This window comes from Rhea pennata, chromosome 9 (assembly GCF_028389875.1).
Source record: "Rhea pennata isolate bPtePen1 chromosome 9, bPtePen1.pri, whole genome shotgun sequence".
Classification (NCBI taxonomy): domain Eukaryota; kingdom Metazoa; phylum Chordata; class Aves; order Rheiformes; family Rheidae; genus Rhea; species Rhea pennata.
The window spans coordinates 17852665-17879453 of NC_084671.1; the positions used below are offsets into that span (position 1 = coordinate 17852665).

At 37.6% G+C, this 26789-nt stretch overlaps 1 protein-coding gene across 1 annotated transcript; it reads right to left on the reverse strand.

Moving 5' to 3' along the window:
• Positions 1-819: 819 nt before the first annotated feature.
• ATP1B3 (ATPase Na+/K+ transporting subunit beta 3) lies at positions 820-25982 on the reverse strand. Its single transcript, XM_062583036.1, has 7 exons — positions 25709-25982; positions 17491-17619; positions 12860-12967; positions 11048-11235; positions 10287-10337; positions 5453-5539; positions 820-1963 (listed from the first exon to the last, which is right to left on the reverse strand). The coding sequence occupies exons 1-7, from the start codon at positions 25815-25817 to the stop codon at positions 1793-1795; spliced, it is 843 nt and encodes a 280-aa protein (XP_062439020.1). The 5' UTR covers positions 25818-25982; the 3' UTR covers positions 820-1792.
• Positions 25983-26789: the final 807 nt, after the last annotated feature.

The following is a 26789-nucleotide window of genomic DNA, read 5'->3' on the forward strand; positions in this document are numbered from 1 at the left end:
GAGATTACTGCAAGAATTGGCTCTCTTGAAAACTGAGCATCTCCAGAAATTCTCACATACCAAGGTGAATTCAAATCTGAAATGATTTTTTTTTTAACATGAAGCTGGTACTGTTCATTTTCAGATACAACCTCTAGAGCTCTGTTGTAACTATTAAAATACTTGCAGGCTGTAATAATATAGAGATTAGTCCTATCTTCAAAAACCCTATCCAAGCTCTAAAATTGCAAGATTTAAAACATCAGGAATAGGACTGCATTCCCAAGCAGTATTATGCATGCTATCATTACAAAACTATCCACTGCATATTTGTGAGGAACACACAACCTTCTTTACATTGAGATTTTGACATTTTTACAACAAAAAAGCATGCTAAATTAGATCATAATTGATCTACTCTTAAAGAGAATCAACACACTGCTTAAGTCCCATTATGAGTAGCTTCCTCCAACTTTGCATGTATGTACGTCTGCATAGGTGTTTAAGAAACTTTGCACTAATGTGGCTTACATTGGCCTCAGACATTTTCAAGGCAGGGCATTAAGACCTCAGAACTGATACTGAACTTCATACCTCATTTGTCTAAATAGAATACTAAAAACCACTGTAAGAACTAGGCATAAAAGCATGTTAACTAACAAATCTAGGCCACAATACTTGCAACAGAATATACACTCCAACTCAATAGCCTAGGTTTTCTATAAAGCAGTTGGTAACGCCAATTTTCTAAATGGCAGATGAGGAAACACACAGAAAATCCAAGACAAAGGAGTGGAAGAAAATATCAAGTATTTAAAAGGATACAAGAAACAGAGCATATAAATTAAACATAGGAATGTTTAATCAAGACAATTCTTATTTTCTTTTCAACAGAGTTTCTTCAGGAACTTATTTTATTGGAAAACGAAAGCTTATTTCCACAATAGCAAGGCCACTTCTTTCAAGCAGCTCTGTTGTACAACTGTTACCAAGACTCTAAACCATTTTAATTGCCTTATATCAATATTTCTGAACTAGAAAGTTTTAAAATATTGTATAGATTTTATTTGTGCTCCACATACCGCAAGCAATTAACAACACAATAAAAGATTCAATTCCTCAGCTAGAATACCAAACTCTATACCAAGTATTACATGTACACAATACTTGCACAGTGACAAGCACAAGAAAGTACTAGTTGAGCACTTACTTTCAGAAATTCATACCAATTCTTAAAATCCATTTTAATTCTCCCACCCCACCCAACCTAGGATTTAAGGCATCTCCACACAACCATCCATCCACCCACCCACTACCATACACACAATTTACGTGGAGGTGTTTACTCTTTCAAAAAAATCACTATGTCAGTCAGGTACCATTTATTATTTATCCCTATAACTGTGTCAGCATTGAGATATGACAGTTAAACCAGTGTTAAATCAATACAATATTTACATAGCACAGCACATTAAGCTTGAGACACTCACTTGGGGGATAAAACCACATTTTAGAACAGGACAAAGATCACCATTATTATGTGTCTGAAAACAGCTATTTACAGGTCCCTAAAATGACATAACTATAGTCTGTACACTGTTCCAGTGGGGCAGGCAGAAGCATGATAGGCATTTATTTTAAGGGATTTTAAACATATGATTTGGAAGCATATTATTTATGCTATCCTGAACGCCATATACCACCTGAACATTCTCCAAGGTGGTCTCATATCCTAGAATGGCATGTCCAGCTGATACAAAACAGACAACACAATGTTTACTTTGTGAGATTTTTTTTTTTTTTTGAACTCCTGCTATTCAGTCATCTGAACTTTGAAGGCAATTCGTCCCAGAAACTTGTCACGGTCATCTTCATTTTTTAAATTAGGTGAGCCCAGGATCTTACACTCAATTGTTATTTCTTCTTTGGTACTGTTGGAGTTAATTGCTAGTTGAACAGCCACTAGAGGCTGTAAATAGTGAGCCTAGTAAACAGAAAGATGGGGAAAATATTTGAGATACCAGAGTAAGTGATCTGAATATAACAATTAACATGAACAATTAACATTTAATCCATCAGAACACCGTTCAGAAAAGGCTAATTAAGTTCTAACCTTTCAAAGTCCAGCCTGACTCAGGTAAAACTTCCTTCCCCGAAAGTTAATCAGGCATGCGTTCTTCATACCATTTCCTAACTGATGCAGTCAACATAGCTGAACAGTCACGGACAGGATTTTCGAGAGGCATACGCTTTTACCCCGTTCTATTACAATGCGTCTATTCTCCAGTTTCCTAGACACCTCTACTGAAACAGCCTCTAAAACTGTATTTTGTTTCCCTGCCCATTACATTACCTCTTCTGTTTTTTCAAATCTGTTATAGGACGTATCCTTTCTAATATGCTGTTTTAAGTTTTTGGGTCCACCTCCCCCAACAGCATGCTACGACAAATAACAGTAAACTAGCTTCTCTTTCATCCTATCCCATTTAGAACTGGGTAGTTCTAAATGGTAAAATTCATAGCAGCTAGTGGACTGAAAGATGATATGGCAACATTCTACAATTGTTAGCATTAAATTTTAATTGAACAAAACTTTGAGTTATTCTTTTTCCATTAACTCCAGAAATTCCTTAATATGTTTTTGTTATTTTTAGGGTAAGGAAAAAAACACAAAAGCAAAGAAAGCACTATAAAACACTCAAACTCTTATTTACAAAGAATGGTGGCATGGAAGCAGATGTACTTAAATCTTTAGACGTGAAGGATTGGTAAGAAGTAGATCGAAATAACTACTTCACTTAGATAGAGGGTGGCTCTACTGGAACAGAACTTTATTTGTGCCTCCATAAATTTCAGTCTGGAAGAAAAAATGCAGCTAGATAAGGTTGTCCTCAAAATTTTCACGTCAACAGCAACACTACATCTGAGACAATAACCAAGTTTTCTAATGATTAGAAAATAAAGGGTGCACTCAGGGAAATCTTCTCATCTCTAATACATTAAATAGGTGCACAGATTTCTATGGTATTTTGAAGACAGATCAAGACAGGCCTTTTATTCAATATAAAAGGGATAAAAACATTCAGCATCCTTACTAATTAGTATGGATAATTTTAAAAAAAAGGAAACAATCACTAAGGTCAGGAAGTTGCATTCAATGTCCTGAGAGTAGCAGAAGGCAAACAATCTTTCTGGACAGTAAAACTGCATAGATTAGTACTTTCATGGCTCCCACCTTTGCACCTGCACAGAAAAAATAGATTTATTCTCTTAACTCCTTTACATAATAAAGTAATTCAACAAATCTGCAAAGATGTAATATAGAAAATCTGTGATATAGCCAAGAAATTAATCCAGTCTCTTGAGACCTAATGGAATACCTTAACCTCTCAAAACTCTTCCTGTTGCCTTCTTTTTCACAATATACCAATGTTATGAGAATTGAGCCTCACATAAACAAGAATCTCTCAAGCAAACCTCAGCCCCTATCTCAAGCAACAAACTGAATGTGGCAGACTCCAGAACCACAAACTCCAAAAGAGAGTATCAGTTTATTAACAAAAAAAGTCTTAATCAGCTAAGTCGGTAAGGAATAGCATTGAGTTTGGCCTGACTTCACTAGTCACCTTTCATAGACTTACCTTTGCCATCAGTACAGAAGCATGAAGATAGGGATTTTGTCAGCAAAGGTCTTTGTACCATCTTTGGTACAGACTACCTCCTGACATCTCAAGGTCTTCTGATGCTATACTTTGTGTTTCTTAGAGAAGCAGTGCCCTCTTTCTATTCTTCCCCAAGAGGGGATAGCATATGTACTATCTCTGCCTTTTGGAAATGGAGGTTGACAGATCCCAAACATAGCTCCAGGCCCCTTTTATTAGGCAAATCAACTCCTAAAGAGTTGTACTGAATTGTTTTTGATGCGTCAAGCCCAAGACTGGACTGCCTAGACACCCTCAGAATAAAATTGCCAAAGGTGAACCTCATCTGAACACAATTAGTCCACAAGGTACAGCATATCCTTTATGTTTTTCAGATTATAAACAACAGTTAACCGTCCCAAGGACATGCTGTTTTGAAATGTAGTCCTCTCAGCATAAAAATGATTTAAAAAACCCTCTCTGGTTTGAATATACACTAACATAATTGTGGAGATGATGTCAACCACAGAACCACAGAATCAGTAAGGTTGGAAGGGACCGCTGGAGATCATCTAGTCCAACCTCCCAGAGATTTCATGGTGATGGTTCCACTGGGGCTTGAACCTAGGACCTCCAGCATGTAAAGCACATGTGACAACCACTATACTATCCCTCTACCCGAACCACCTGGAAACAAAATGGAAGAGACAGAGCTACAGACAAATAACATAAAAGCAGATGTTAAAGATTAACAAACATCTTCCTGATTACGATAAGCTATGTAAAGGTACGAACTGCTACAAGTAACTATAGAGTAGACTAGAAAGATAACTGAACAACGAACAATTTAACAATGTTATTGAAAAATCATTTGGGGGACTGACACCTCATGGTCTACTATGGACCTTACATATTTATGTTGAAAAAGTATTTTTATCTTACTAGTGAATGATGAAGTCTAAGAATGAATAACTCAGTCTGTAAGAGGGGATACAATTTTAGATTTGAGGACTTTTTGTAAAAAGTAAGGACTTTTTGTATGTAGTTTTCACAGGTTGATTCAAAAAAAAAAAAAGAAAAACAACTAAATTTAAGTTTAAAAGGAAATTGCTGTCTTAACTCTACTTATTTTGGATCCACAAAGCACTTTTTTTTTCAGTTTTGAAAACTTAACTGTTCTTCGTATATATAAACAAAATTTATATTTATGGTCAGAATATTTGGGGGGGCTGAGGAAAGAATATATACATATATACACATATACATGATAAACATATCAGCTACTTCAAAGTGCTTCTTCACAAAACGGAGTGAATAGAAAACAAGCCTACCGAGCTACAAAGATGTACTAACTATAAGTGAAAAAAATATATTGAATTATAAACTTCGTATCCTGAACATAAACCCCAAGAATTAACTATTAGAAACTGTAATCAGAAGAACCAGCTTATTTCTTTTGTATTTCTCTGCACTCAGCAAAATAGAATTTTTATATATATATATATATATATATATATATATAAAAAAAATATATATAAAATAAAAATCAGTGATCACAAAACAGCACACTCCCTAAAACAGCACACTAGCTAAATACTGTTAGTATATAGCCTTTTCTTCATTAGGACAGTGATGCCCAATTTATTTTCTCCTGTCTACAAAAGCGCATCTCTAATCTCATCAAGCACTATGAAGCTTCTACATATATAATACTCCTCATGAGTACCTCACTGCAATTTCAAACTTTACTATCAGCCTGATACTAGTAGTAGTAAATGCAAAAAAGAAACTAGATACTTACAATATGAAGACCATTGTTAAGACATACTTACATGCAAGCTTTTCCCATAGTATGGAAAGTACATTAAGTCAATCAAACCTCCAGGAGGAAAATAATTTATCTGAACTGTGCCTTCTTCCTATGATTTGAAATAACAAAATTTAAAGTTAATATCAGCCTGCATTAAATAATAGTGATAATACAAAAAGTAGAATTCTAACTCAATGATAAAGTGCAAAACCCTTAAAAAAAAAAAAAAAAAAAAAAAAAAAAAAAGAGAGAGAGAGAGAGAGAGAATTCAGCGACAAAGTGTTATAATAGCTTCCAGAAAGGATTAATTTTTGGGAACAGCTACATGCTGCACACATCTGCTACAGCAGAGAAGAATATTAACTGTAATATGTAAATTAGTAATCAAGTCAAGACAGCTTGCATTTAAGTTTCCCTTGCCAGTCAAAGGAAACAGGGCAGAGGGAAAACATACTCATTGCAACGAATAATTCATCTTAACACAAATGCATAACGAAGCTAAAATCCCCCAAATCCACAAGCAAGCCTGTGTATTTTGGTGAAGCAATAGCAAATCTGTATTTAAGTTAAAGATGGATTTCCATTTCAAGCCAATCTTTCAAGCCAATTCCCAGGTTTTGCAACAATACAACCCTAGCCCTTCACGAGGAACTCTAGCTCTCTCCCTGCAGTGGCGTATCATTTCTAATTTGTTCAGCAAGTTCTTAGATTGAGGTTACCTAGAAGGAAACCCACCGTAAAACTGTGATGGTGCTAGAGTCTCTGTGCACCATCAACACCCAGAAGGAACAATGTATGCCTTTTCATTACTTTCCCCTATAATCCCAAATGTAGGCAAAAACAATCTCTATCACCTACCAAGTTACTGCATGATTTCTGACTAAGGAATCAGCCAACAGAACATTACAAGTAAGACTGAGCTGTCCTAGGCTCAGGCTGTCACTATGATAGTGTTTAGACACACAGACATACATACAGTATTCTTCAGGATTGTGTATCGTGCCAGGATGGCAAACTATCACAAATTCAAACTACTAGGAAATGGCCACATCTAAAAGTGACCTTCTACAGTAGACAAACAACAAGTAAGAGAAATACCACAAAAACAAGCCCCCCAAAAATACTAAGTATGATCTCCAAAACATCCCTGCTTGTTCAGTGTACCTCACAAGTTCAAAGTGCATTAGTAACATTGAGGTTTTTTCTATACTACCTTATACAATACCAACAATTTTAAAAGATACACTATGAAATTCAGAAAAACACTGCAAGAATAGAACTGAGCTAAGAGGAATACAACAGCAGAGAAGTAAACCACAAACCAAGAATCTCCTCCTCCCCCCTCTAAGAACATACCATATGATGTTTAGGGTAAGGCCACATTCTCACTCCTTTGAAGTCTTAAATTGTTGCAATTCTCTAGTATACATTTCTAAATATTTTGGACTTTCTAGTTAGCAAATTTAATTAAGTAGAATTGTGATGCATTGCCATTTTAATTACAGCTTATGCAGCTGAAAATCATTATTATTAAAATATAATTCTGAAATTATGGTAAAAAGTATCAAATATAGAATTATACAAGAAAGATAAATAGGAGTAGAGCTTTCTGGAGTAGTTACACACAATGCATGCACATAGTCATAAACGTACACATTCAGCTATCAATAAAATACCAGAGGCACTCAGGCATGCAACTGCCTGTCTCATGCAAATGCTGTGATTTTTTTTGAGCAATCTCATTAATATCCCTACATATTTTTTAAAAAAAACTAAGCAAGCTGTATTTGCTGAAGAGCTTTAAGATCCAATCCATTTGTTCCATTTTTTTCTGCCTACCATTGACAACTTCCATGAAGAGTTGCAGGCAGTCAGCAGATCTACAAATCAGACCACTTAGTTGGACAGATAAAGACGCACTTCTGCTTCACTCACAGAGGCTTTATTAGGATTGTATCTTAGAAAGAATAATTTATAGATTTAACATAAAGTACAAAGACCCACAAAAAGAACTTGGGTTAAATGCTTTTAAGACTGTTTTGTAATCATTTGAGAAAAAAAAATTATTAGTTGCATGCATCTGTTTAGGCTCACTGCTCAGTTTAAAGAAAATTAGCTGAAGTAAGATAAAGATCAGTATCAGCTAACAGAACCTGTAAAGCATTTGATTTTTCTTTCACAAAGATCAAGGTAAATTGGTTATGCTGACAATGACAAGGAAAGTAGTCTTCTCTACACAGTCTTCATTCTTGTAAGTTAGAAAAAGATACCTAATACCAAGTCAAGACAATCGCTAAACAGCAGAAATACATATAGTTTGGAATTAAGATTATTTGTCCCTTCTATAGTTAAAAAAAAAGTATGCAGTGCTCTTCCTTACACCAAATCTACTGATGTTTCAGTAAATGTAGTTTTAACATGAAAGAATTCTGCTGCAAGATGTTCCAATGAACATGAAACTAGTTATTTCCATCTCAGAACCAAAGATCCAGAATGTTGATTGTCAAACTTCTTGGAAGCACCATTTGTTTCTCCTTGTGAGATCCTTAAGTCTAGAGCAGAGCAGTTCCTCTAGTATGCAGGAGCAAGAACCCGCTGTGATTAGTGTCCAACACTGCAAACACTCACTTTCCTACTCTAGAAACTAGTGACGACAGATCAAGACCACTACAGCTTGCTAGTATACTAAAGAATCAAAGAAATACTGATGGAGTTGGAAACAAGGACACATGAGCTGATATAAAGGAACAGCATAACCCTTTAAGTTAAAAAATAATAATAGTAATAATAATAAAAAAGCCTCAGATGACAAAAAATAATTTTCAGTCAGTAAGGGGTATAGGTAGAAAGAAGGAGAAATTCTATGAAAATAAAACATAGGTAGGAAGAAGAAAATGGAAAATGGTAATTGCTGATGTTGATTCTTTACCTTGGTCTCTACAGAGAAGGTTGAATTGTAACCAATACTTAGGTTTTCATAAGCAGATAAATCAGGACAGGCTAGAGTAAGAATAAGTTTAAGATAAAAGAGATGCATTCAAGGTAGCAAAGCCTGACAAATTTTTTCCTGGAAGTCACTGAAAAACTATTAAGGATCTTGATTCTTTAGCAATAATATAAAATTGAAATATCACACTTGTGCAGATCAGAGATTTCTACCTAGAGAATGTAAAAAGCAGTATTTACTTAAAGAAAGAGAATGCAAGAAAATATATACTGATCATTTAACACTCATATAATTTGTATCTCAAAGGGCAAAAATTAAAAAAACAAAACAACCCCCACACCCTTCAAAGTTGTTACCACACTCTTTCCCCCCTCCCCTGCTAATGAACTCAGCTTAGAGGAAACTAAAAAGAGTGTCTGTGATTTCCTTAGTATAGCCTTTAACACTGTCTCACAGGACATCCATATAGGAAAATTGAAGATATATGAACATCATGAACTGGGATTAGCATAATCACTTAAGCATTAGTACTAACACATCACTTGCAGAGTAAGAAGGCATTTCAGGTGGAAATAAAGATGACTTTCCTGGGCTTGATTCTATTCAGTATTTTCAATAAGGACTTAGATGTAAGAAAAAGTTCGTTAATAAACAACATCAAATGGTAAGTAGCTCAAAATACTTTGGTGTTTTGATCTGATCTGAAAAATTACAGAGGGGCCGAAAACAGCAACATGAAACTCAAAGCCCTGAACTTCAAGAAATGTATAAATACAGACTGCAAAATAACTAAAAGGAAAGATATAAAGAATAAAGTAACAACAAGAAGTCCAGGTAACTATTACAAATGGCAATTTCATCTTGGAAGATACTATTTCTTTAATTGTGGTGATAGAGACGGAAAAATTCTAACCATCATTAACAATGCCTCAGCTAGAAACAAACCGAGTCCTGCCTGGAGCACTATGTTACAAAAATCACTAGTAAAAGTAGAAGGAACTTAATTGCTGTATTCTAGAGAAATAAATCATTCCTTCAATAGAACATTTTGTAAAGTCAGACACAAAAAAGTCAGTCTTAAAAAAAAGATGTCAATATTAAAATTAATGCCTACCACAGCCAGGTGGTCCCAAGAAATTCCTGCCTTCGTCCTAAATATTTGCTTAGTTGATCTCCTAAAATTCCCCAGCCTACCTACCATTTTTATGAAAGTCACCTCAAGCTAAAAGCCACGACTCTGTCCTTGCTCAAGTTAGCAGCTTACCAAATTTTTCATTGCTTCCCAAGCAGACTAGGAAAAATGTGCAGAAGTCAAAGTAATTGCTATGGCTGTCAATAAAACACTGTTTTTATATCAACTGGTACACAAAAAATATGTATAGATTTGCTGTTGTTAAAAATTATTTGTAATTCATTTGAGGACAATATTTACTTGAACAGTTAACATTAGTTTTCACACTTGCTCTTACCCATCATTTATAAAATTGTCTAAGGTGCACTTGCAGCATGGAGAGAAAAATAAAAATATAGGTTATGAAATGGGAAAACAAAACATAACTTACACAAAATTAAAAAAATAATAATAATATGAGCACAGGTTACATGCATGCTCTTTCCTCAACTCTGTGGCAGGTCAGGTAGCTCAAATACATCTTAAAGCCATTGAAGATGGAAGAACAAAAAAGGACAATATTTTAAAAACTGCACTGAAGAAGTTAAGTACACTAAAAACTAAACTAGACATACATTAAGATGTAAACAGGAAACAATCAAGGATAAAAAAAGTTTTAAAAGTTTTAGAGAAATGAAGAAAGTAAAGTAAGTGTTCTGATTCAGTATTTACATTTAATTTTCATCTTAACCCTGAGGAAAATAAACTACAGACTTATTTATTGCATTCAGAACTGACCTTAGATGAACACTGTATGTATGGTTCTCCTTCAGGCTTTAATCCAATTATCTAAAGGAGAAAAGGAAAAATATTTATAGATGTTCTTCCCCATTCCAGTTTTACAGACTGAATTGAAATTTTTTCTTACATAATACGACAGATTTCACACAGGCAGCAAATCTGTCAAGAGCCATTTTTATGGAGCACGATTTTAGACTAGAAAGAAAATTTAAAACATTTTTAAGTTAAAGCTCAAATAGTTACAGTGACTACACCACAGAGTATCTTCTTATTTCAAATTAAGCTTGTAACATTACTTGATCTGCTAGCTGAATTGAGCCATTAATGTATAACATCCATGAAAAGTGATATATTTATTTATACAGTGTAGTTTTCATCATCTTACAAAGTTTAAATGTTCAGAACACATTAAATTCTAATTTTATTTCTATAATGTGGATATGAAATAAAATGTACTTTTATCTACAGAATGTTTTGAAATCAGCTACATAGAGCTGTAAGCAAAGAGCATTCTACTGTTTAAATTTCTGGTATCTTGATGTGACTGATCAAGGCCAATAAAAATCTCAGTGTATTTTACTGTAAAACACACAAATTGCTACACATTTCAGTAAATTACATTCGTCTAGAAACGGGCATATCTTGAGAAGTAAACTGAACACACATTTCAGTCTTTTCCAACAGTGATTCTTCATATAGTGCTAGTCTGGAAAGCTCATTCTAAAGCTGAAAAAAATAAAATATGAATACGCACTTACTCTATTCATTTTCACAAGCACACATGGAGTTCCTCTAGAATAGCCAAAGGTCTTATCCTCCTTTCCAGAGCACTGTCCAAGCTCAGAGAGATTAAATCGACATGCCTTTTTAACAGCCTCATCATTCTGATCAAAAACCTTTCCTGGTGTGCAGTTTATGTTTTGGGCTTGTTTTGAATCATCATAAGCTATGAAATATAGAAATGGTTGCAAAAATCAATGGTGTAAAGCATACATACAGGCAAAAATAAGAGAAGCCTATGTAAATATCTACAGTCTACAGTTGTTGTCTAGAATTATTTTTTTAAAGAACTATTTTCAGAGCAAAGAAGGATCTTATTTCCCTCTTAAATACTGTTACTTTTCCAGTCTACAAGAAAGTTCTACTATATTTGAATGAAATAGATTATTACAAGAGAAATAATACAGTCCTACTTTTAAAATCTTACCAATAAAGTTTAAAAACTTTAACAGTTTCTGTAAATAATTTAAAATTTATAGTGTGTTAAAACATAAACATAATTCTTACCTGAAAACTAAGCTATACACGTTTTCACTTTGTACATTTTTTTGTTGTTGTTTTAATAAACAGGAAAACTTGAAGTATTAACAGATAGTATTAACTTGTCTCATCTATCAGGGAGTGTAACAGATGTTATACTGACATTCCAAATCACTTTCCTGTTTCTTTAATTTCACATGTCTATGGCTCTACAAACTGCTAACATTTTCTAGAATAAAAGAAAGTGTGCAGCTTACATTGTTACAAAAGCATTTAACACATTTTATCTCTGCTTAGCTGTATGGAGAAAAGAAATTGGAAAAAGGGTAATGAAAAGTTCATCCTCAATATGAGAGTCCAAAACCCATTTAACTGCAGAAGAGGCAGGGAATCATAAAGTGTAGCACTCCTCCAAGGAACTGTACTCAGAGCTCTGAAAGAAATGTCTACTCACAGAGCCTTTCAGGAGGCACCAAAACTACAGGCACTCAATCCAGGCAGGTTCCAGTAGAGCTTCTGTAGCTAACAAAGCAACTCATAAACAAAGATGAGATGCTACAGAACCACTTTAATTCTGACTTATAACTTCTGAAAGGTTACACTTCCTAATATTTTTGCTCAATTTTTACATTTATAGATTAAGTATACATGCAGGCAAATACATAAAATAACATACGTGTCAAGTGATTTTGCCACCCTTCCATCTGCCTTTTGCTATCTTTTCTCTAACTTCAACATTTTAATATTTCCATCTGTACTGACTGTGTATTAGGATGATAATGAATAAAATGCTGTTAATTTATTCTCTGTGTGCCTCTTTTTAAAAAGGCAAACACTCAAATTATTAAGACTAAAAGAATTATCTATTATTCAGGTATCAAGTCTTTTGGATAAAGGCTGATCAGTCAAATCTCGATAAACGTTGACTCCAAATACATGGCCTCTGTAATTTTACATTGAATTATCTTGACCTACGTAATTCCTACTTCTTGTAGTATCTACACCAACACATTACCAGAACACTTGACTAAGACTCAAAACTCTCCTGATTTCATGCACTACACTGTTGCTCATGCTCAGCTTCCTGTCTGTAAAATACATATGGAGATACTCACCTTTTTTTTTTTTGTAAAGCATACTTTGAGATCCTCAGTTGAAAAGAGCTATAAAGTATTTACAACAGACTTATCTAGAGCAAGCCTAAACTTGCAACGGTTTTATTTAGCAGTTAGTCACTACATGCATAAAATGAAACTAATGTACACAACAGTAAGGCTCCTGAACTACCTGGACAGTTTTAAATAACTTACTTTCAAGAAATTGTCTAAGTGTAGAAACATATTCTGCATATGATTGGGAGTCACTCTTGTTAAAGTAAAATTCCAGCGCTGTGTCTGGCTTTGGTGAAATCATAAGTCCTTAAAAAGAAAAAGTACAAGTAAAAGACTGAACTCTTCTTCTCTACTCCACTCTAAACTACGCAAAATTATATTAATAAATTGAAAAGTATCTGTCTATAAGAAATATCAGTTATCCCTATACAGTACAGCTAGCAGTTTGTGTTTAAAGATAGTTATTAAAATCTACATTACTCTACATGAACTAAGACTTAAACTCAATCCAACATTTAATTGTAATTCACAAACCAAACCCAACTGATTAAGAATAGTAAAATCAGCAACTTAATCACATTCAATTGAAGTATTTTACTGATTCATTTTGCATTTTCCACTTTCAACAGATTAAACTAAAATGAACAAACAAAAAAAAACCTCAAGTTAAAGTTAAGCTTCAAATCGTTAGGCAATACTGATTGAGGCTATAATCATTTTAATCTCAGGGGAACCCACAAATAATCAAGTTTTTTTTAATTTTATAATGCATAAAGATGGCTTTAAAGACTTCCCAATCCAAAAAGTTTTCCTTTCCTCCTTTTCTACATACAGAAAGTTTAGATCATATCTGTTTCATAGAAAATACAAGAGAGTTTATTAAACCACTTCACACATATCACTTTGAAGGGGTATGCCTTGGGGAGCATAGGCCACAGTAAGGATGAAGATTCTTAACAAGCAGCTGGCACCAAACAATTAAACAAGCAGGGTGTCACAGAGCAGTGCTACTGGCTCCCCAGCCTGCTGTGCCCAGCGCCTATGCCTGGGCCCGTTCAACTTCTGGCTGAGGGTCACTGGAACAGGAACAATCTACAGCCAGGGAGCCAGGGCCAGCAAGAGAAATGAGGACACACTGATTATTGAATACTGAATCTAGCTTTGTGTTGGAGGATAACAGGAGCAGACACTGGCACGTGGGCCCTAGAGGGAAGAAAGGAACTGTCCTTCCTAGGGATAAGGGCAAAGAAAGGTATTGAGGTGAATCTTAGGGATTTTTTTTGCAACAGGTGAAAGCTATGTAAGTAGTTAATAAAGGCATACTCTCTGCAAATACATAAGGTTCAGTAGCATCAGACTTGTCACTAACAATGATATCCAATACTACTATTACTGATCACAAGTTAAGCAGCAGAACAAATAGTACTACACCATCACAAGCTGCAGAAGATATTTAGTTTGTTAAAATAAAGGGCATACGATTGCTTTATTCACATTACTTTCCTTAAGACAACTCTTATTCAATATAAATTAACTTGAATGGATGAAAAAACTGCAGTTGTGGGTAATAATTCAATCTCTGTGCATCCTATTTCTTCAATTGCAGCCAAGATCTGAGACTACAGTTCCGCAAAATATCATATTGGTTTTCCTCCAGGTTAGAGTACTGAAGTGGTTGGATCAATTAAAAATTTGGCAGAAGAAAAGAAGTGTAGCAGCTGGTAATTATATCAGCTTAGGATGCCATGTTGTCTCCTATCCTCTGGCAAATCAAATTAAAACTAGATTTAACAAGTGGATAAGAGTGTAAAGCAGAAAAGAAAACTTAACTCCTCAAACTAAAAAAAAAGCCTTCTTTATACAAAATAAACATTTAAGAAAATAATACTATAGTGGGAAGACAAAGTCAGAGAAGCTGTCTTAATGTGAGATTTTTAATGTATTACCATAATTACTCAATCACAGTAAGCTTTTGGAAAGCACACAGAGAAGTGTAATTAAGCAGCTCAGGTTTATAAAAGACTCACCTACAGAAATGACTAAGCCTCTTCATGCGAAGGCAGAAATTACTTCAAATACTTTGCAGTGGGAAATAAGTACGGTATATACTAAAAATTTATCATAGACAAACATATTATATATTATAAATATATATGTAATATTAATGCATTTTTTCTCTTCCCTTTCTGTAGGATTTTCAATAAATCATAAATTCTCCTTTTTGCATTAGCAGCAGTTAAATTATTCCCAGGCAAGCCACAACTATATGCCTATGTGACCTGAAGTCCAAACAAAACTAAAAATCTCACTTTTGGATACAAATTACTTGGCATCATCACAGTGATCTTTTGACCTCCATACTGAACTGTGATTCAACAAAATATAACTAGCAACAGGACTGAAAGTCACAGAAGGGATTTTACACACTGAGGGGTTGAGGGAGGGTTGTTACCTTCTATAGATCAATACTCTGAATGAAGGACTTAGATGTTGTTTTGCAAAACAAAAGTAAGTAAACTAGTCATCAATGAGTGAAACAGTAATTTCATGAGATTTATTGTTTTAGTAGAACTTCAAGAACACACAAATCCTAAGAGGAAGGGCTTGTACTAATTCCAGTACATCACAGTTTGCCTAGAGACTATGGTAGAAATTCTGCAGAAAAAGCTATTTTAAGACAGACTGATACGTAGACCATGTGGGACTCAGGATTTGGGGCCTACCAGAGTAAAAAAATTAACAGCTTCAACATAGAGTTACATCTAATATTGTAACAGAGATTACATTATCCTACAATCACAAAAAAGGATTAAAAAAAAAAGTTTAAAATTATTCTGATTTGATTGATACAGTTACATCTCAGTGCACACAGCCAGTCAAATACCAACTATAAAATATATCAACTTCTTCGAGGTTTTCAAATAGGTTTAACACAAGAGTAAAACCTTTGACCTATGCTATCCAAGTTTTGTGTGTAGATTTTTTCTATTTAATAAATTAGTTTTACAGAACATGACATGTTTCACTGCAAGTGAAAAATGACAGCTAAGTAGAAACACAGGAACAGAGATAAATTTTATTATCTTTAAGTACTCAGATATAAATTATCTTTAATAAAAATATGAAATCTAAAAACATTTTAGAAATTCCTAAAATAAAATCTAATTGTGATACAGATGTTTGTTTTAAAAAAATGTATCCTTTATAACTGTTATTTCAGAAGCAAAGCATGAAAATTAACACCCTGAAACCACACTGCTTTATACATTACCAAGGTTTTGTCTACCCTAATGAAAAAGGTCAAAAAGCTGCCTTTTCTCTATGAAGCAGGGATTCTCCCTTTTTCTCAAGCATTCAGGTAACCCTTTAGCTTAAAAAAAGGTAAGAATCCTCTAAAATCCCTCAAGTAAGAGAGTATCTGTTAGAGATGTCCCAAAACGTGTAAAAATCATGTTCAAAATCCAAAGACACCTGTCATATTCAGCCAACTGTATTTTCATCATGCCACAGATTATTATTTCATCTTGAGTACTGATACTGTTGCAAGATGCTAATTAGTATCATGGGTTTGGAGTTCAAAAGAAAAAAGTATTTTCAAAAATGTAATCCAACTTTCACCAGAATACTAATATTGCATAGCCATTCTAAATATTTGTTTTGTTTTTAGAGGAGATGCATAAATTTGGTCTCTACACCAAGTTATTGTAAAATTTGAGAGATTTAATAAAATTTTTCATGTCCCAATCATTTAAATTGCATATATAAATCAAACACACATTCTCCAGAAAGTATCTAGAAAACACTAATCTTGGGTGTATTTAAAGTATGCAGAGGCAGCTTCTAAATCTTTCAGAGTGTAAATCCTTACTTTTCTTCCCAATATGCAGATATAGCAAAAACCTATAATGCCAGATTCTTCCTTGATGCATTTCATCCAATCTTATTTAAATAATAAATACATTTAAAAAAATCACTACTCATTTTTATTTGTGCAAAGTTAGTTTTCTGTCACATTTAACTCAAACCAGCCCACTGTGGGACTGGACAAACATGAGCACAAAGGAACCAGTAGCTCAGGAAGCAAGGCAGTGTTTTCAGTGGCAGCTACATGTTACACTGACTTAAGAGTTCCCACAGAACTGTAACCTCACTTTTCTGTGACTCCCTAAATAGTAAGTCACCAACTTCCAAAACCCACAGAAGTTTCAAACAGATTGCAGGTTATTTAGTAGTAAAATTAAAACTCTGGAAATGCCTTTGTAGCATAGCCTTTTTGTAATATAGCCTTTACATCGTTATGAGTAGATTACCCCCAAACATAGTCCTTCTATGCTTCCAAGTATCAAATACTAATCACAGGTGACATTCACTCTGATCCAATACAGCTAGTTTGAAGTATCTGAGTACAATCTGTAACAGAAAAAAGTTTTCATCTTACTAACCAGTGTATCTTATCACCTAATACTGTACGATTTTTAAATGCAGAACAAAATCTAATTTTAACTTTTGCTCAGTTCTATTTTAAAATGATAATCTCACTTTGTTAATACAATATATTGTATTGTATGCAGAGAAACTTGCAGTCTAAATACACTACAGAATTCAACTCTAGAGAATTTAAGAGACAACCAGCACTGGTTAGTACATATGTACAAAAAGCTACTAAATATTTTATGCTATAAATCCACGTACCTTGCCTCATACCAATTTGTCCTTTGAAGCTTGTAAGTAGCTGGATAATAATCAATGGCAAATAGGTAGTTTATACTCCAAACAAGTTCTCAAATAAGTAGTAGCTGTTAAATCAGAACCAGATTTATGAAAGTTACCTGGACTAGCAATCCGGTCACGGTATTTTGGAATATCACTGCTCAATGTCTGAAGCATAACCCACATTGTGAATGTGAAGAGTGCTGCTAGGAAGCCATAAAATACCAGATAGAATAGGAAGATCAAACCTGTAAAGAAAAACTAGAATTATTATTTTAGTTTCAGCAGATTCTAATATCTATTTTGAAAATCAAAACTGGAAATAAGTGATACAGTGCTTGATTTGGTTTTCTTAGTCTCCTGGCACTCCTATTTAGTTATAAATGAATACAACTCTAGCATATGTACTTATTGTAAAGTGGACAGGTAATCCTGTGTGCAAAAAAACCTTTTTTTCATACATTCTAGTTCTTAAAAATTTACATGGTAAGATGTGGCATTTGGGCATCTTTATTTTTGAATGAGAAACATTAAAGAGGCTTTCATGGAGCTATATAACAAAGCTGGTCAAGAAAACTAAGCAAGCCATTAGGGAAAGTTCCACATGTTTCAGGAAAGGAAGCAGTGATGGGGAAGAATAAGTAACTAAGTGAATAGATAAAATTGTTGCACTGAATCAAGTGGAGTGTGACTGGTGCTTTAATAATATACCTGATATTTAAGACAACTCCATACACAGCATACACTCACACATGCCTCCTGTTACAAGTGATTTCTCAAGGTGAAAACGCTTTCTGCTGCACATTTCTGAACACAAACCAAGCCTTCTATTCAGCCTTACCAAAAGCCTTTGCCTAAAGCACTCACTTGCTTTACAAATATACCTCAGGAATCCAGTAACACGCCTGGAATTAAACACGTTACTAGCTTCTGCTTGACAACTGCTTAAGGGAGAGCTCCTCAGAGCCTGAGGAAATAGCCTCAAGAAGAGACTATTACCACAAGTTTGCCTACGCTGTCTGTAGCTCTCTGACGGTAAGCTGCAACAAATTCCTAAGTCACTCCACTGCTTAGGAAATTGAAAAGAGAAGGTAACAGACATACCAAAGTTAAAAATCTTACATTCTAGATGATACAGACTCAGATCAGCTGAAGTAATTTTCAAAGAATTTTCTGCCCTTATTCTCAGAAATACGATGCATAACCCTCACTTAAAAGCCTTTTTTAAATTTGGGAGAGCTAGCTTATTTTAGGAACCAAGTTTTCAACTGAGTTTTAGTATTCTTGCATCATTTGCTTTTTGACTGTGATGGACTCATATTAGCATATCTCATTAAACACTAAAAAGCTAGGAATACTATGTTTTGCTACATTTACTTGACTTTGTTTTCAGACTGAGAATATATAGTAATAATTACTATTATGTTACCATTTAAAATTCTAATTTATCTGGAGACAGCTTCCAGCTTGAGATGAAACATTTTTATTATCTGGATGAAGACTTCATAAAAAATACTTAAGATTCTGCAGCATTTGTTTTATTAACTTAGTATATACAATATTACCCAAAAAAGAGCATGCAATTGTGCTTTAAGACAAGACTGGTCACTTGAGACTTACGAATGCATTCATCTTTACAAAAAGAATGTGAGCTACAAAGGTATTTAGCAATTCAGATGCTTACACAGGTGCTTAAACTACAGAAAACCACTCTCCAAAGCTATTTCATTCAAAATCATAACTGAAAGAAGATGTAAATTCTTTTTTTTTACATTATTTTCTTTGTCAGTCATAAGGCTGTTTTCAGGAAGTTGAAGAGATTGGACTTAGATGAAGAAAAGTGTATCAAAATCATTATCCAACACCCCACCACTGATGCTTGATTATATGAGACTCAACTGCAGTATTCTTCACCAAGAGCAAACGTGACTCAGTAACCCAGTGATGAGTACTGTCCACTGGAAGATGCCCAAAGGAAGCCCAAGGTCTGGCTCCTGTCCCAGAAAATATGCTTCCATTTTGCACTGAAGTATTTTCTAGTGTACTATAGCCAGGTGGTTCCCATACTGTTATTACTATATCATAAGCTGTCTGCAGTAACCTGGTGAATGTTACTGGGTGTTGGTTCGGTTTTAGCGCTCAGTTTCACGTTAAGACGGCTGTTCAGCTATCATAGTAAGTCTGGAAGCGATTGGCTATTTAAGATGCATGTGGGAACCCTGGGATGCACTATACTACACAATGATTAGAAGTTATGTAGCTAAGCACCTGAAACAACCCAAGAACAGGCTCCTTTAACGACAAAAAGATAGCTACACATGTATTATAAACTATAACACTATTCAGAAGCTGAAAAAAACCCACATAAAACGAGTAGAAGCCCTGGTCAACAATGTCATTACGAAAGTTTCACCTATATTTTGGACACCAGCAATTTACTTTACTTACAAGCTTACAATTGCTTTAACTGGATTAAAAGAGACAATGATCCTCCAATTAATACACATTGTATTTTTTTAATAATAAAATATTTGCTCAGCTCTCATTTTGATCACTAGAAGTTAATTACACTTTCATCAAGCCAGTAGAAAGCCTACTTTCTGTTAAATGACCAAGACATTCATCAGTATCTTATTTCCAATGAAACAGAAAAAAGTTTGACATTTAAGAGAAGGCAGAACAAGAGCCTTTTGTGGGAACTAGCCTAAAAGCAGAGTAGTCAGGGAAATTTTCTTCATTGAACTCTGGAAAGATGCTGCCTGATTTCAATAAATAAACAAACAGGTGCTCCCAGAGCCTGAGTGGGAACACCAATACTGGAGAGAGAAGCAGAGGGACTCAATGCCTGAACTCTGTGACTGACTCCACGAAGGAGACCAAAGTGTGAACCATCCTTCAACAATGTACCTACTAGTGATGCGGTAGTAAAAAGGTCAGAAAGATCTTGTTTCTATTCACAGGCCTGAAAGCTCTACTAACTTCCCCCAGTCCAGGAAAGCATGAAAAAAAACTGTGATTTTTTTAATCATTAGCTATTTTAATATAGCTGCTAAGTGCACTGCACAACACTGCTCACTAGACCAAACTGCCCCGTTTAACACTACTCTGCCACATTAAAAAAAAGGGGGGGAGGGAAGGAAATTGCTCTGCAACTTCCAATGGCCCCAAACTGAGTAAGCTGCTCTTTGTGAGGCTATTAATATTAATTATCCTAAACTAATCATAGGGAACAAGCCATAACCTGTCAAGAAGCTCTGCCAGAATAACTTCACATAATGCTGGACTTCTTGTCAGGAAACAAAACCTACCTGTTACAGTGGAAAACTGTCCCGCACATTTACTGCAAGGGAAGTACAGCTACCACATCCAACATGCAACTCATTCAGTTGTTTGAAGAACTTTGACGCACAACTTTTTGTGCCACCAAACCCTTGAAGCTTCTCACTCTAACACAAACTATCACACAAAGGAAACTGTCAAACAAAAATTCTTTATTACAATGTACCTCTTATATCTGGGTTTTCTTCTTCCCTACATAGCCTGACAACACTGAACAGCAACAACTAAATCTGGAAAACTAATGTTTCTGAACCAACCTGTCAGCACTATGATTAGCTAGAGCTTGTTTGCAGGAATCAAAACACTCTCTTCTCTACTACGAAAATTAAGAATTTCTGACTGATGAAAACATTAAATGCAAAGTATCAAGTATCTGGCCATGCTTTCCATGAAGAATATGAGCTTTTCAAACCTTACATGTCAAAAGCGATAAAAAAGTAAGTGAATTTGGCATGAGCTTTTACATATATATACACACATACGTATACATAGATTATACATACAAACATTCTACAACACGTATGAAGTGGCTACTCAATATTACCTGCAACAATGAAAATGAAATACTGTCCTTATGGTGTGTTGGATTACATGTTGCACTGATGCTATCATCTGCACGATCACCCTTCTTTAGTATCTTGAAACTAGTGGAATCTAAATATGTAAATAACGTTACTAGCGACTACCACTAATGCTAGCAACACCAAGAATGCCTTTCGGTCTACCTGCAGCCAGATTTCCTTGCTTTGAACTAACATAACCATACCTATTAGACTGGCAGTGATCATGTTTCAACTTTATTCTCTTGGCACTTGTGAATTTTTTCCAATTTTGGGGTTGGAGAGCTAGAAAGAGGAAGAGATAGAAAAGGAAGACTTCAGGAAGAAAGAGAACTTCTGTCCTATGTTGTAGAGTTTATTTCACAATAAACCTGAGATCTGCATATAAGAGGGCTGAACAGTTCAGTGGCCAAAAACGTTAAGTATAATACTTGCAAAGAATCACAAGAGCCAGTCCTTAGTGTCAAGATTAAGCATTACTAAAAACCAAACAAACCCTCTACCTTTACTGTTCCATCAGAGTTTACTGGCACCTGCAACAAGAAAAAGCAAAAAGCAAAGCCTTCTCTCTTCAGAAAAGTATCTGTGTCATGGGGAGGTTTCTTAAATATTCATTTCTTATGATAGGTAGCATCATAGAAAAGTTTACTAAGATTTTGACTGCCCTATATTTCTAGCTGCACAGGAATTTTTAAATGTTACTGTCCATCTGGCACAATACAAAAAAAGCACTGTGTCTCTTTCTGATTCACAGCTTGGCTCTAGATGTGTAAGTGCTTCTACTGCAATGGCAGACAGTGATACCAGAATGTTTAACTTCCTACCACCTGCGAAGAATGCTAAATCACAGCAAATCTTAAACCAAGGTCTGAGCAGATAAAGAATGCAGAAAAAAATCAAGTCAGAAAAGCAGTTATAACTTTGACAGCTCTGTACACCCCATCAAGCACTCCGTCAAAGCAACACTAAACAAAAACAGAATTAAATCTTTTGTTTCAGAGACTGTCAAAAACATATATATATCAACATGGTAGAAAGCTTTCCTTTAAAAAAAATCAAAAACCCCTCTTAACTCAAGCACATACTTGTGCACTGAGACATACAACTAAGCATTCAAGAGAATGTTCAGTAGGTCTGAATCTATACACAGTCCAAGACAAAGTGATCTCTACCTTGAACACCTTGACATGACTGGCTTTACAGAAAAACTTAAACAAGTTTTCTGACATCTAGTGTGACCATGAATCAAGACTGATAGACTCTGTATATTGTCTATTTCTTCCTTTTTGCACGTTTTTTAACTTTTTGCTGTTGATATTGTACAGATTATACAAGAAAATTCAAAAACATATCTGAGTGCACAGCAAGCATGACATTACAATACTTTCATAACGATCTCAGTGTTCTTGCTATAATTCTAGTGAGGCACAGCATCTATACATAGAGCAGTATGCTAATCTTCCTTTTCCCCCCACTCTGTAGGAAAGGCCCATGTGGCAGTACTCCCAAGTTCTTTTTTCTTTGTCCTACCTGATTATACCCTCCATGAAACCCCAGGACTGCTCCTCCTTCTCTTTCTTTCTATGAGGGTTATCAGCCTCACTTATACCTTGTTGCAGAGACCACCACAAACTCAAATCATTTAGTTTTTTTTCCAATACCTTCCATATCTTTAATACATTTGATTATACCAGATGATTCAAAGTATAACATTTTTTCCTACTGTATTACCCAATTTAATGACACCATTAACACAGTTTGAAAACTATTAGATCTGGATATCAACTTGGGCAAGATTCAAATTGATCTGGACACCAATTTGGGCAAGATTCAAATTGAATCATCCCTCACAAGTCTGCAAAAAATGAAGTAGAAATCTTAGTCATTTATTAAAGCAAGGGGAGATGCAGTAGAGTATTTTACCAAACCACTTTCAAAAGGCTACAAACTTCTGTTACATGACAAGTGAGCACAAGGCAAAACATATGTTTGATCTTATTATAAATCCCAGTTTAGAAGTGGCAGAGAAAGATAAGCACTCCAATGCCACGGCACTCAGACTCATTGAAAACCACCACCTCGAGGTTACAATTTAGATAAGCCTTTAAGACAGTCTCAGACTACAGCTATAACACATAGGAACTACAAGTAGTTATTTATCAATTTCTCTACTGCTTCTATCTTATTTCCGGGAGGAAGCTGTCTAAGACAAGAGAAATACGCAGGGAAGAACCAGAGCCACCTGACTTCTTATCGTGCTATCCCTGGAGATGCTACAGCCCAGCACACAGGCCACCAGAGCTCTCTTCTACCTGTCTACCTTTCAAAACAGAGACAGACATCAGAAAAGGAACATTAGTGAGACTGCTCTACACTCACATCACTGCCACAAGGGCAGAAGTGAGACCAAAACCTGCACATTCTCCAGTTAATGCAATTATAAGCTTAAAGTAAAGCATATGCTTTTGGGAAAAAAAAAAAAGAAAAAAAAAAAGAAAAAGAACAGGTAAGTACTGGTCCCCCCCCCAAATAAAAAAAGAATCAGAGAGTATGATTTACTTTATATATGCAAATAAATTGAGGACAGTGCATTAAGCATGAAAATCTAGACCCAATAACCATAATCTGCTAAAAATACACTGACAATTTACAGTGTTGTTGAGTCAAAGATAAGAAAAATACAAATAACTAACCACACACACACACCAATCACCTAAGTCACTGAAGAAAACTAACTGATGAAGTAAAATTATTCAAAATGTTACCTAATTCTATTTATAGTTTGAGAAGAAAAAATATCTTTTATGAAGTAAGTTAGCTGTAAAACAACATAGCAAATCAATTACCAGCTAAATTAGTCATATCAACTTTGAGGGGTTATTGACTGACTAGTAACATTTTAAGTGATTCACACTACCAGATATGTGTGAACAGATACAGTTGTTTTAACATCATTTTCTTAAAAGTTACAAAACATTTTGGAATGTGCCCACCACATCTGTGCATTCATGACACAAAAGGATTTCTGCGATCCATACACCCATTCATCCAACCCACATACTTCAGGAAACCTGCCTGGACAGAAAAACTACTAGACAACACCATAGTGGAAATTTCCTCTCCTTTGCTATTCAACTGGCAGAGTAGCTTGCAAACTCTTATTTCCATCTGAATGGAGGAGAACTCATGTCAGAGCTAGGGCCCTCTCTTGACGGACAGGAGACACTGGCACGGCAAAGAAAGCACACCCCGTGCACAGTCTGCTTGAGGCTCCTCCTCACTGTTTTAACATTAATATTCACTGCGATTGTGTCAAGGGCAAAGATGTATTGGCTTGTTCTTTTACGTCATGCAGAGATTCATAGTGGTTGTATAAGCACATCTATTAAGTATCTCAACTACATCCAAGTTTTGGGAGGAGACATACCGTTTTCTGAAGTCAATAAATATGTCCCATGAGGACTGGGGAAACATCCTAATTTTAAGCATTTATACAGCTGTTTAATAGGAGAACAGATACCCCGAAAATCCAAGTATTTTTATTGGAAGTAGAAAGATTATGATAACACACTTTGCAGCTCAGAGAGAAGACTACCTGAAAGCAGGAAAACAAACACTGCCTTTACAGGCTTTATTGGAGAGGACCTTCGTCTAAAAGCTCCATTTTAAAAGGCAAGAGCCCAGGCGCCCTAAGGGGGGACGGATCGCACGCCGCCGCAGGGGGACCATCCGTCTGCAGACTATCCAGAACGGCAGCTCGCCAACTTGCGCGCTTCTTTCTTCCCTCCTCTCGGACCCGCAGCTCGCGGCCAGCAGCGCAGCGGCAAGGCGCTCTCATTCATTCTCGGTTTCCTGCGACGCCGGAGGCGGCGGCGGCGAAGCGGAGGGCGCCCGCAGCGACGTGCGGTGAGCAGCAGCGACCGGAGCGGGCCGGAAGCCGTCACGGCGGCGGCTGCAGCCCCCCGCGGCCCCCCGCTGCCGCCCTCCCCCCGCGGGTAGCGCGGGGAGGAGCCTGCGGCCCCGTCTGCTGCATTTGCGTACTGAGGCGGGCGGGTGAGTCAGCTCGGGACGCGCTCCGAGAAACTCCCCTTCCCCGCCGGCTCCCCCCACCCCCCGCGCCGGCCCCCACCTGCTCCGGCGGCGCCCCCGGCCCCCTCCCCGCGGCGGGCAGCGCCGCAGGGGGCCGCCCGCGCCCCCCGCCTGCCTCCGCCCCGCCCGCTGTCACGGCCCGGGCTATTTTTAGCCGCGCGGGCGGCGGCGGTTGTAACGGTAACCAGGGCGCGCGCTGCGGCCTCGCGCGCGCCGCACCTGGCCCCGCGGCGGGGGGGGGGGGGGGGAGGGTCCGGCTAGCGGGGGGCGCTGCCGCCGCCCGCCCGCCCGCCCGCCCGCCGCCGGCGGCTCGCCCCCTCCCCACCGCCCCGCCGCGGCAGCCCCTTACCCCAGCTCTTGGCCGTGCGCCCCAGGAACTCGCCGCTGCGGGGGTTGTACACGAACTGCCGCCACTCGGCCATGCTCTGGCGGAAGGGCTTCTTCTCCTCCTTGGACATGGCGAGGGGAGAAAGGTGGCCGCGTCCCGACCCCGCCGGTGGAGCCGCCTAAGCGGAGAAAGCCGCCGCGAGCGCCCGCTCCCAACCGCTAAGTAAGCGTGCCCGCGGCGCCCGGCGGGAGAGCGGCCCGAGGACCAGTCACGCAGGGCCGTCCCTCCCCACCTCCGCGCCGAGGCGGGACTCGCAGCGGCATCACTCCGCCGCCGGCAGCCAATCGCCGCCCGCCGCGCGCCCGCCCGCGCGCGCGCCCGCCCCCTGGCGGCCGGCGGCGGCGCCCCGCCGCGGGGCTGCGGCGCGCTGCGCTGGCGCGCGGCCCGGCTGGCGGCGGCGACCGTTGGGGCGCGGGGCAGGGCGCTGCCGTTGCGGGCCGCCTCCGCGGAGGGAGCTCGCGCCGCGGCGGCACCTGCGTCCCCCCTCCGGCCCTGCCCAGCCTCCCGCGGCGGCGGCGGCCAGCGCGCAGCCCCGGCCCTTCTGCGGGCTGCGGCGGAGTGGCCGCCGCTGCCCGGCGCACGCACACGCTCCTAGCGCGCGTGGGGCCCAGGCCCGCAGCCCGGCTGCGGTCGGGGCCGGCGTGCGGAGGATGCGCGGCTTTTCTCCTCGCGGTCGCCTCAGTGCCACTGCGTTTCCCGGTGTCGAACAGATACCAGAGCGCCGCTGTGGAATGGGAGATGCCTCTCTGCAAGCGGTGTAACTCAGGCACAACTCTCTTAGAAAAGAAACCAGAAGGGTTAGCCACACACTCTCGTGTGGATCAGCTGCTTTCCCCCTTAAATTCCCACTCTTGTTACTGCGTTGAGAGTTCCTTCAGTTCCCTTCGTGCCAGGCACTGCGCACCACCAGCCCCATCACTAACATCTTGCAGGTCAGCTCCAACATATTACCTATCATATAGTGTCTCAGTCACTGTTAAAAAAAAAATACTTAGGGGCATTAAAAAGCTCACTTGAAACAGGAGAGATCCTACATCAAGGA

Coding starts and splice junctions, on each gene's coding strand:
- ATP1B3 (XM_062583036.1), bottom strand. CDS start 25,817: ATGTCCAAGGAGGAGAAGAAGCCCTTCCGCCAGAGCATGGCCGAGTGG. Junction 17,620..25,708: donor GCGCACGGCCAAGAGCTGGG/GTAAGGGGCTGC, acceptor TTTTCTTTACAG/GTTTGATCTTCCTATTCTAT. Junction 1,964..5,452: donor ACTATGGGAAAAGCTTGCAT/GTAAGTATGTCT, acceptor TCTGTTTACTAG/GCTCACTATTTACAGCCTCT.